Raw genomic sequence first — 12,408 nt, 5'->3', positions numbered from 1 at the left:
ATTAAAAAATATTAAAACCTTTTTTTATTGGAATTTCAGATTTTATATAAACGCGCTATATTTAAAATAAAATTATAAAAATAATTATAAAAAAGTTGCATGCACACCATTAACAAACAGATTAAGAACACCACTCCCTACTTTGTTTTTATAGTTTTCAAAGCAAGCATATAAATGTGAAATATCATCAAAATCCCACACAATCGGATGAAGTTGGCATATTCTTCCCCTAATTTGATAATACATTGAATTGATTTAGAAAAATGGGTGAGATTTCACATCATGATCACATGGAAATGAAAAGTTATTACTCTTTATAATAATTAAAATAAAGTATTCTAATTGTAATGTTAACTAATTTTTTTAGAATATATAAGTTTAGGTGTAGTGTGAGTCTTCCATAGGCCAGCTTTGTTGAATATTTTGTTGATAAAGGCTTATTCTTAATGCTAATACCAACCAATACCTCTTGTGACAAATGGTCATATTCCCACAAACAATAATGAAAGTAAATGTACTTTTACTACAAGCATAGAAGGCTATTGTCACGGGATTTGTCATAGGAACAACCAGGTATTTCTCACGACTTGGATTTTTCGTGGGATAAATAATTTTGTGGCGAATTATATATTAGGAGTCTTCCACAAATAAAATTGGTGATGATAGAGTTTTTCCCACAAAAATGATGTTTTCTGCCATAAAAAACATTAATGAAAAAACACGATATTTCTTGTACTGAGGATGTTTTCTTTAGTGTTGATATATAGGTTCATCAAAGACCTTCTTGTACACGAGAGGTCGCGCAAGGTTTGCAACTTAATGAAGCTACCTAGGAGTTCACTACTTGGAAGTATTCATTGAAGCACTGCAAGGAAAAATCACTGCTGTAATAAAATCGTAGAGGCAAGAAATAGAAGTAGATTTTATTTTTGGAGTTTCCTCTTATTGAACTTCTACCTCACCAATTAGCTTATATTAAGACAATTAGGGCTTAGAATTATCTTTTTGGCACCAAAGAGTGGTGGCTTAATGGCTTTTGAGTGAGTCCCGACTAATTTGGCATTTACTAGATCTTGAGTTTCAACCTAAATATGCATCCGCCTTAAACTAAGGTTTAGGCTATGGATCCACCTATGGCTTCTGCCATCTATACCAGGGGTAACAATTCATATTTGTGAATAGTATTTATGTCGAGTCAAGTCATGAGTATTAACTTATATTACTCAACATATATCTCTCTCAAGATATATACACACATGCGCACACATACAATTCATACAAATACAGGTACAAACGCAGTTGCTATACATTTATTAATACACACTCATTTTAACAACCATTGAATTAAAATATCACATCGATCACCTGCAGATTTACTACTATCAAGAACATATATAATGAAAGGCTTTAATTATACACATATTTCTATTCATCTTTGTTCAATGCATCGAAATCAATGTTGGCCAAATCAATGTGGGCAAGAACTACGGGTATAGTTAGTGCCTTCACGAAGGTCTCGCAGTCATTTTTAGTTCTGTGTATACCAAGGGTCAAGAACTAAATCATATATTGTACAGTGATATGTTCTTATTATTTGTTAAAAAAGTATTCGTTTTAGAAAACCAAATAAAACAATGAAGATTCGCAAGGCCTAGAAATAAGAACAACAAAAAAGACAAAATTTGAGGCCGAAGAAATAAACAAATTAGATACAACCCAAATGATTATAATACAAGTTGTGGTATATATAGCAGCACTCAGAAAAAAGTGAAAGAAGAAATAAATGTAATAAAAATATGATAATCAAAGCATTATCATTGGCAAACCTGTCTCATATATATATATCCATTTGTGAGAAATAATATCCTAATAGTTTCACTTGAGAACCCTGCAAAAGATCATCAAAGCAAGTTACCCAAAGTTGACAGGCCACATAAAACAAACAATCAACTAAACAGTGTCTCATCACCACCCACTTACGCATCATGTACAATCATAAGATGGCCATGGTCAACAAGGACTTCATGTAAGATAGGCATGAACTCGGGCATGCATGTATTAAGCTCTTCCTCAACCACTTCTACTGTCAATTTCTTGTTAACTAACTATATCACCAGGAAACAAAATCCATAATATATATATATATATATATATATATATATATATATATATATAATTAGTTCTATATATATATAATTAGTTCAATTATAGACCATGCAGGTTCAAGTATTTAACTTACATCTCGACTGAAATTGTCATTAAGATGCACAATGACATTTCTGGCAAACCTCATAAAAGATATGGCAGACTGGTTATACATAAACTCTCTCCTTTGTCTTTTTGACAAATGCTTCAGTTTCTCACGGCAATCAAGCACCTCTTGAAATATATCAACCCTGTCCTTCCACTTGCTTTTTTGGAGCTTGTTATTTAGTGTCAACACAAAGGACTTTCTTGATTTTCCAAAATACAAGAACGTATAAGCAGTCACCCTGTAGCACAATCTTTGTAAAGGGGATAAAAATATTGGATGATTTTTAATATTGAGCAACCTGAACCAGATCAGGAAAAGTTAGAGATTGCTATTTCAAGTCAGATATATGTATGCTTTTATGCATGTATATGTAAACAGATAGGTTTCAAGCAGTCTATTCACATACCGGCTAGATTTTGAATATTTTGATCTTGAAATATAGGTAAGAAACAACTTAAGTTCTGTTGGAATGTTTTGTTGTTTGCTCCCAAAGCAAGTCCTAATAACTTTGGCCAAGTGCTTATAATCCAAATGATCATCTTGCTTAGTCTTTGAGGTTGAGGCATCATTTACCATTCCTGTAATCTTTGCCCGACCATTTACTATCACAATATTTAACGTACTTAAATTTCGATGACATCTCTTTTTCACAGAGTGGAGATAATCAATGCCCCTCAGAACATCCCTACCCACATAAAGGAAGAAGGAAACAAGTAAAACTCTAAAACTTGGAATCCAAGAAGACAAATAATCAAATTATTACCTAAGAATCTGAAGAAACTCTGGATTCAGATTTTTTACTTGATGATCAAAGAGAGAATTCTCTTGCAACCAATGCTCAAGACTTTGCTGGTAGTACTCCATTACATAGCAAACTTGGTTGCAGTTCGGATAGAAATAATAAAGACTCTTCAACACAAATTCATTAGAGCATGCTGCTGCCAAATTGTAGGATTCTCTACTTATTGAATTATCCCGGGGTGCAACATTATATACGACATCTCCTATGTTCTCTACATTGACATGATAAACTCCATCACGGATTCTTTTCACTACATCATGTTTCAGTCTTTGAATCATGAAACCACTAGTTTCTTCCCTTATGGTATGGCAATGGCAACGAGAGAAGTATGCCCTTGGGTCCAACAGTCGAATAATATTTCCCGAATTCTTAACCTGTGATAATTATCTAACTACAAAATTAAAAACAGTACTTTTATTTGCTACAATAATGGATATAGAATTTTAATATACACAAATGGATGCATAGAGTGCTGAGTATTATTAACTTGAAATGTATGCCCTAGTCCTTACTTATAAGAGATGCCCATATAGGCAATTCACATCTTATGATTTAATACTAGCTCTCCTAGTTGGTATGGAGTTGTTAGAAGGCATAACATCAGAAGAAAGTTAAACTTTAATCATCCATATCATTCAACGGCAATTAGGTAATCGAGTAAAAGTCATTGGTGGTGCTAGTAATTATTTGAAAAACATTATCTACTCTTTACTGGCTTCACATATTTTCTCTTCGTACATTCATCATTCCGATGAGGAGTGTGGGGTCTAACGCCGAGTTCTGTGGTTGATTAGAATGTGTAGGATATTTGTTGTTGAACATGGGAGGTCTAATAAGATTAGTCATTGAATCAGAAGCCTTCGTTTTGAAGAAGGAGGGAGGCTTGGGAAAGCTGTGGTGCTCCTTATAGAGAGAAGCTTGAGGGTAATGAAGGAGCTAAGACTTGGGAAAGCTTAGCTACAATGGTTTATCAAAACCTTGGAGGAAAGCTTGAGGAGTGGGATGAAGGAGCTGTATGTGACGACAAGGGAAGGTGATAGAAGTTTTATAGCACATAAATGCTCAGATGCCCATGGAAGATTTATGGCGCTGGTGGAAGACGTAACTTCATCTTCATCCCTGAAGATGTGGAGGGAAGGGGTTGGAGGAAAATGGCTGCTACGCAAGGAGAGATCTCCATGGAAGAAAAAAGTGTGATTTACAAGGAGGAGGTTGCTCGTAGAGGCTACTGGAGGTGAGGTCTAGTATGCAGTCTCAATCATATGATGGAAGGAGGTGGTGGCAGGTCCTTTGTTGGCTTGTCAAAGAATGGCATGCATGGTACTTTAAAATAAATGCAAGAGCAATTGATGGCACTGTAGGAGCAAGTTTGTTTACTAATATGGTCCGTTGAGGAGGCAAGTGAGGTGGGCCTGAGATTGGAGCAGAACCATGAGAGGGGAAATTAGCAGGTGTGGGCATGGACCAAGAGGGAGAACAGAGCCTATGGGGCAATTGACCAGGGGTGAAGCAGAGGCCAGTGTGGGACTATCAACTGTAAAGGGCAATGGGCCAAGGCCTATGGGGCACTTCAAGGGCAAAAGCAAACTTTAGATAGCCTATGAAGCCCAACCCGTGCAAAGAGGTAGAGTGGGAGGCGACGGTGGCCCATCCATCGGTAGGAGGCAGCAGGGGGAGACGACGAGGAAGACCTTGATCCCGATCGAGAGGTTGTCGATGGTGAGCTAGCAAGTGGAGACGATAGTGATAACACCGCTGGAAGACACATAAGTCACCAGAGATAACATCGTTGTAGCAAAGCTGAGTGTCGATTCTTAGGCTAATCTTGGATAGACAATGCCAACAGATAGAGGTGCTGAGCCTCCTCTCAAGATTCTGTCGGTAACAGTGCTGGTGGCTGTTTTACAACCTCTAGAAGTCGCCCAAGTTCTATTTTCAGAGATAGAAAGTGACAGGGGAAAGATTTGGAATTTTCACAGATGCTAATTGTCACAAATGACCCCTCTGGGGGGATGGAAGGTCTATTTTCCTTGTAGAAGATCTTGATGTGCCAATGAAGACATAGTGGACATCAAGAGATGAGATGGACATGGAGGGGGGGGGGGGGGAGGGGGGATTCGATACCTCTAAAATACTTGTTGCCAGACCAGGCTAGTGTCTTTGATTGGGTGCTACATAAGTAAATGAGATCCAGCACTATATTGGAATCGAGTGTAAGGGTTTTGAGGAACAATTCATAGCTTTACTAACAGCCATTGAAGTTGGACACAATCAGTTGAAGAAGTCAGATTCTAAAAAACAGCGGGAGTTAAAGAGGCTAACATGGTCTCTAAACTATGAGAATAGTTCAAGTTCAAGTAGAGAAAGAGCTAAAGGGTGGGGGTCAGCTCCATTTTTATGAAGCCCAAGATTGTATCTTGGAATGTCTTAGGACTCAATGAGGCAAATTAATGCCTTCGGGTGAAAAACATGTTTCGTGGGTGGAAGGCGGATATATTGAGGAAACCAAGCTGAAATTTACCCCCAGGAGAGTTGTTAGGAGTTTATAGAGCTGTACTTACGTGGATTAGGTTTACTTTGCTTCTGATGGGACTTCAGGAGGTGTTTTGGTGATGTGAGATATAAGGGTGGTAGAGAAAATGAAGGAATTTATTAGGGAGTATATTGTAGCATGTTCCTACAGGAATATTGATGATAATTATTTATGAGCTTTTTTCGGTATTTATGGGCTGAATATGGACAGTAATAGAAGAATGTTATGAGAAGAACTTACTGGAATTCATAGTTGGTAGAATTTACCATGAAGCATAGGTGGTGATTTTAATGTTACAAGGTTTCCTAGGGAATGCTCTGATGACAGCAGATTACAACCAACAATGACAGAATTTTTAGAGTGTATTTTTTACTTGGATTTGATGGATATTCCTCTCATGGGTGGTGCTTATACATGGTCCAATAATCATACTTGGTCTAGATTGGACAGATTTTTAGTATCATCGGAGTGGGAAACTCATTATTTGGAGTTTTGTCAAAAGAGACTGCTTCATCTATGCTCGGATCATTTTTCCATTATTACTAGATTGTGGAGGTATTAAGGGAAGGTGTTGGTATTTTAAGTTCAAAAACATGTGACTAAAAACTAAAGGTTTTGTGGAAAGGGTTAGGCAATGGTGGGATTGTTATCAAATTAATGGCACCCCTAACTTCATTTTTGCAAGTAAATTGAAAGCTCTAAAAAATTATTTAAAACTATAGAATACTCAATCTTTTGGCGATGTAAGAGACCATAAAAATCCATGCTAGAGAAGCTTCAGGAAGTAGAGAGTACTCAGTAGGGGAGGGCACTTTCTATGGAGTAAGCATCTCGGAAGGTTGAGTTAAAGGTAGAATTAGAAAGGGTTGTGTTATTGGAGGAGATCTCCTGGCGTAAAAAATCAAGGGCTTTATGGTTAAAAGAATGAGACTACAGCACAAAGTTCTTTCAGAGAGTGGCTAACTCCCATAGGAGAACTAACACCATTAAGATGTTGAAAATAGATGGAATTGACTATATGGAGGCTCTTGTGATTAGGGAGCATGTGAGATTTTTTAAACACTTACTTTCTGAATATTTGGGATGGCCGCCAAAACTTGATGGACTAGCCTTTGAGTCCATTGATCCACAACAGGCTTCGTGGCTGGAGCGGCCCTTTTAGGAGTTAGAGGTACACAACGTGGTAAGGAGAATGGTCAAAGATAAAGTACCTGGCCCCGATGGCTTTTCCAGGGGATTTTTTCAAACTTGTTGGGATGTGGTAAGGGTGGATTTAATAAAAGTATTCTAAGAATTATTTTCATTCTGGAAATTTGAGAAAAGCCTCAATACCACATTTATAGCACTCATTCCTAGAAGATTGGGTCCTCAGAGGTGAAGGATTATTGGCCTATTAGCCTTGTGAATGGAATATATAAGATTATTTCTAAGGTGTTTGCCAATCGGTTAGGAGAAGTTTTGAGGAGGATCATTACAAAACCCCAAAATACTTTTGTTAAAGATAGGCAAATTCTGGATTCAATCCTCATTGCTAATGAATGCCTAGACAATAGGCTAAAATTGGGCCAGCTAGGAATCCTATGTAAGTTAGATATGGAGAAGATGTAAGATCATGTTAATTGGGAGTTCTTACTCTATGTGCTTGGGAGGTGCGGTTTTGGGGAGAAATGATGCTCGTGGATTAGATGGTGTCTTTCAACGATGAGGTTTTCAGTATTAGTGAATGTCAGCCCAAATGGTTTCTTTAACAGCCCTCAAGGCCTAAGAAAAGGAGATCTTTTGCCCACACTCCTATTTGTTCTTGTCCTGGATGCACTTAGTAAAATGATTCTAGTCTTTGTGAACAATGGCTTTATTGAGGGATTCTTGGTGGGTAATCCTAATAGGGGCACCATTAACTTCTCTCATTTATTGTTTGCAAATGATATACTGGTTTTTTTTAGGCACAAAAAAAATCAAATTCGAACATCGAGGGCATTATTCCTTTATTTTGAAGTGGCATCTGGGTTAAAAGTGAATTTTGATAAATCAGAATTTGTCCTAGTGGGCAATGTTTGTAACGTCTGGTTGCTGGGTAGCATACTTGAATGTAAGGTTTCTGCTCTTCCTATGAATTACCTTGGTCTTCCTTTGGGGGCAGTGTAAGATCTATATCGATTTGATATATAGTGGTGGAGAAGATTGAATGCAGATTAGCAAGTTAGAAGAGATTATATCTCTCAAAAGGTGGTAGGATCACCCTTATCAAAAAGTACTATTTCTAATTTACCAACGTATTTTTTTTTATCTGTATTTCCAATTCCAGTAAGTGTGGCAAATCATATTGAGAAACTATATTATGATTTTCTTTGTAATGGGATATGTGAAGAATTCAAGTATCATCTACTCAATTGGGATAAGGTATGTTCTCCAGTCTCTTCGGGTGAGTTGTGTATTAGAAATTTGAGGATTTTCAATCTAACCTTATTTGGGAAGTGGTTGTGGAGATATAATAGGAAACCAAAAGCCATATGAAAGTCAGTGATTGATTGCAAATATGGAGGAATGTAAGGGGTGGTGCACTAGGGAGGTTCATGGGGTTTATGGAGTGGGAATTTGGAAACACATTTGAAGAGGGTAAGGGAGGTAAGGGATCTTTAATCGGCATACTAGACTGGTGTTAGGCGATGGATCTAGAATAAATTCTAGGCTGACCTATGGTGTAGAGATCAAGACCTAACAAATTCATTCCCATCAATTTTTAGGATTGCAGGTGAAAAAGATTTCTCATTGGTAATTGCATGGAGTTATCTTGGGACCTAGTCTAATGGAAAATGAATTTCACTAGAGCCGCCCAAGATTGGAAAGTTGTTAGGGGATAACTGGTCCGGTTCAGTCTGATTTTGTACAAATTTTGAGACTGAACCAGTATACACCAGTTTTGTATTTTCAAGAACCACTCCTGGACCCGTTACCCTACTTTCAATTTTATCGGTTCCGTTCCGGTTCGGTCTATATTATTGTACATATATTATGCTATAATTCTTTTAATATATTAATATATTCTAATACTATATATATATGTATATATATTTTTTTTTATAGTGAAACATTATTCCATTCATTCATTAAACAGACAATTACAACTTCTGACCTGAAAAATACAAGCCAAATTCTAACTTTTTCTCGCTCTCCAACCCACAAGTTTCTTTGCTGCTGACAGACTTTTGTCCAACACCAACAGACTAACCATTTGAGAGACAGGCCTCCAGACTAACCGTCTGAGAGACTCAACTCTGTCTTAGACCATCGTCTAAGACAACCCGCACAACTCCCCCTCCCATGGAGTGGAGTACAAACTCTATGGAGTCTAGGTCCTAGAGACAATGTTTCCTAATACTACCTAAAACAAACTAAATAAACGAAAATACATGAAAACTACTCAAAAACACACAATATAAAAAACTAAAAACACATGGGCTGAAAAAATCACCTTGGGAGCAGCCCAAACAAAAAGTACAGACTATTGGGAGGGCCCCTTAGGGTTTCATCTCTTTTTCCTACTGCTCCCTCTTCGTGTGGCTCCCCCTCTCTGAGCAAGTGCAGAGAATACTTCTCCTCCACAGCTCAAGCTGGAATGCAAGCACTGCTCATAGCAGCCCAGGCGCACTTCTCATTCCTTCCATGGGCAAACAAGGATTGCTCTCACGGCTCCACGCTCCTCCATGCCGTCTGAAAACTACCAGATACATGCATGCTCTCTAGCGGTCCTCCGCGGGCCACATAGAAAAGTGCTCTGCTCTCTAGTATCCAAATCAGAGAAATGTCGCCTTACGACTACAAGGCAACCTCATCGTCATTCCATCTCCACGCACTTCTCTGGCATTTCATCTTCGTTCTAACCAGCACTAGCTCGTACGCTGTGGACCAACTCGTCTTCATTCCATCTCCACTAGCTCGTATGCCATGGGCCACATCCAGAATAGAGCTAGGGGCCAGCTCAAGTCTGAACCTCTCTGGTATTTGAATAGATCTGCTCTCTTGTTCACGAAGCAGACGAGATCATGCCTTCAGCCCCTGCGCTATGGCCTCGAGAACAAGCACCCCCATCTCGACCTCAACCCCCGAATGCCTTATTCAAGGAACATTAAAACACAAAGAACCTAAAAACAAATAAATGAGAGGAGAGGGAGGGGAGGGCCGCTCCCCCCGCCCGCAAGGGGGAGTTGCTGTACTAATACTATATATTATACTATTATAGTATTACTACTACATATATATATATATATATATATATATATATATTATAATGATATAGTGATAATAATAAGTCTAATACTATATGTTATACATATTTTATATTAATAACATATGATCAAGCAAATGTTCATATTTAATATTAAAATTTTATGTTATAAATTATAATATATAATTATTTCATATATAATTACATATATTATAAATAAAAATTATGTATATATAATATTTTATATAATATTAAAAATTATGTTTTTTTTATATAAAACTGGTCTGGTTCGGTGCCAAAAAGTTAAGAACCGAAACCGGACCAAATTTAACCAGTTTTTAAAATGTAAGAACCGGTCCCAAACTAGACAGCTTCAAAATCGGACCAACCGATCTGGGCCGGTTCAGTTCGGTTGGTTCAAATTTTTACCCCTAGGAAGTTGGCAGCATTGAGTTCTTTGGTCTTCTATATACCATGATGCCAAGAACCCAAAGAGCATATAAGATGTTGTGGATACCCATCGGTAAAGGTACCTTCTCGTTCCGTTCTTTTTATAAGTCACTTACACAACCACAGAATACAAAATTTCCATGGAGAAAGATATGGAGAAGCAAGGCACCTTCCAAAGTGCATTATTTGTATGGACAACAACAATAGGTAAGATCTTTAAGACGAATACACCATGGGGACATAAGATGATTATACTCGATTGGTTTTGTATGTATAGGAAAAATGGTGAAACTGTGGATAATTTACTGTTGCAATGTGAGGTGGTTGGAACATTATGAAATGAAGTATTTAATAGAATGGAGTTAGCTTGGGTAATGCCTGCCACAGTGATAGAGCTCATGGCCAGCTAGATAAATCTACGAGGTCTCCAACAAATCTCAAAGGTGTGGAAAATGGTTCCAATTTGTATCATGTAGTGCCTATGAAAGAAGCGAAATGATTGAACATTTGAAGACAATGAATGCTCATTAGAAGAATTTAAATTATTTTTTGTTAGCACTCTTTTTCTTTGGGCCACAACTGTATATTGTTGTGACCTCGATTTTCATGATTTTCTTGTTTCTATTACTTCTCTCTAAATAGGTGTGACTTTTTGTATATCTTCTTGTGTACTTGGGCTATATCTATTCATATCAATATAATCATTTGCTTATTAAAAATAAATAAACTTCTCCCTCAATATGTAATCAACAGTAGAGTTTGCACAAAAGAAACATGATAAACACACGACTGTTAGCCTCGTATTCTCACAGATAAGATGAAATGAATTGAGATAAAACTTTAATTAAATTAAATAAAATATTATTAGAATATATTTTTTAATATTATTATTATTTTGAGATTTAAATAAATAAACTTCTCCCTCAACATGTAATCAACAGTAGAGTTTGCACAAAAGAAACATGATAAACACACGACTGTTAGCCTCATGTTCTCACAGATAAGATGAAATGAATTGAGATAAAACTTAAATTAAATTAAATAAAATATTATTAGAATATATTTTTTAATATTATTATTATTTTGAGATTTAAAAAAGTTGAATTGTTTATTTTATTTTGTGTGAAAATTTGAAAAACTTGTAATGATCAGATGAGATGTGTTGTGAAAACAAATGAGGCCGTCCGTTTGGATAAAAGAAGTTTCTTATCTCATATAATCTCATCTCATCATTACAACTTTCTCAAATTTTTACATAAAATATAATGAAAAATTCAACCTTTTTGAATCCTAAATCAATAATAATATTAATAAATAATATTTTATTTAACTAAATGAATAAATATATAAAATTAAAATCAGATAATGACATCTGATTATGAATCAAAACATTTTATAATTTTCAGTACGCTAATTGACTTAATTATTATATTTCAAGTAATTTTTTATTTAAGTGGTTGGTTCAAGAAGCTACTTAAAAATATATCAAATAGCCGGTATAAATCCAATAATAAAATTAAATATGAAAAGGATAACTATAAATTATACAAACTTTTTAGTACAGTGAAAATTCAAGATACTCACAATCTTACGAGACATTTCACGGCTTAATTCAAGAAAAGTATCCCTCTGGAGCCAAACAAGAACCGCCAGAAGCATCATTAATACAACCACAACCACGCAGAAATCTAGTATCTCATACAGTGTTTCGGTTAGAACCTACAGTTGATCGCCACATAATCATGTCAGTTCATTACCAGAGCAAATAAAAGACAAACAGATTTACTCAAAGACAGGGATAGAGAGACATCACATCGATGACGGAGTAGACATGAGCGAAAGCGCGGATGACTGTTAGAACAGCCAGAAAATTGAGTGCCTCCCCTCCTCCCTGCATTTTTCTCAGTTTCTTTAATCTTTCGGCTCCAAGAAAATCCTCTCAGTTCCGAGAAAACTTCTCTAGTTATAGTTTAAACCCAAAAGAGTCAAGAAATGCAGAAATCCTCTCTCTTTTCCAGTGCTGTCAGCATGGTTAATTCTGGACGAGGTTGTGCGCCCCTTGTAGTTATTAAAGCTGGAGACTTGACCAGCTGCAGTAGCAGTGCGCGCAGGGAGTCTTTTGAGCCGCCCATTGGGTCCCCCAA

At 36.6% G+C, this 12,408-nt stretch overlaps 1 protein-coding gene across 1 annotated transcript; it reads right to left on the bottom strand.

The window, feature by feature from the left end:
* Positions 1–1,786: 1,786 nt before the first annotated feature.
* LOC122280888 lies at positions 1,787–12,408 on the bottom strand. Its single transcript, XM_043091993.1, has 7 exons — positions 12,078–12,408; positions 11,849–11,983; positions 3,018–3,430; positions 2,661–2,939; positions 2,240–2,552; positions 1,981–2,105; positions 1,787–1,888 (listed from the first exon to the last, which is right to left on the bottom strand). Exons 1-7 carry the CDS (start codon positions 12,159–12,161, stop codon positions 1,876–1,878), a joined length of 1,362 nt encoding a protein of 453 aa, XP_042947927.1. The 5' UTR covers positions 12,162–12,408; the 3' UTR covers positions 1,787–1,875.

This window comes from Carya illinoinensis, chromosome 11 (assembly GCF_018687715.1).
Source record: "Carya illinoinensis cultivar Pawnee chromosome 11, C.illinoinensisPawnee_v1, whole genome shotgun sequence".
Taxonomy (NCBI): domain Eukaryota; kingdom Viridiplantae; phylum Streptophyta; class Magnoliopsida; order Fagales; family Juglandaceae; genus Carya; species Carya illinoinensis.
Note: the sequence above shows the minus strand (reverse complement) of the source record. Positions and strands in the feature narration are given on the sequence as shown.

Bases quoted from the DNA above. Each gene is read 5' to 3' on its own strand.
- LOC122280888 (XM_043091993.1), bottom strand. From the start codon at position 12,161: ATGCAGGGAGGAGGGGAGGCACTCAATTTTCTGGCTGTTCTAACAGTC. The intron at 11,984-12,077 runs GTGATGTCTCTC...GATCAACTGTAG, and splicing joins ATGTCTACTCCGTCATCGAT to GTTCTAACCGAAACACTGTA. The intron at 2,553-2,660 runs GTATGTGAATAG...GATCTGGTTCAG, and splicing joins AAATATTCAAAATCTAGCCG to GTTGCTCAATATTAAAAATC.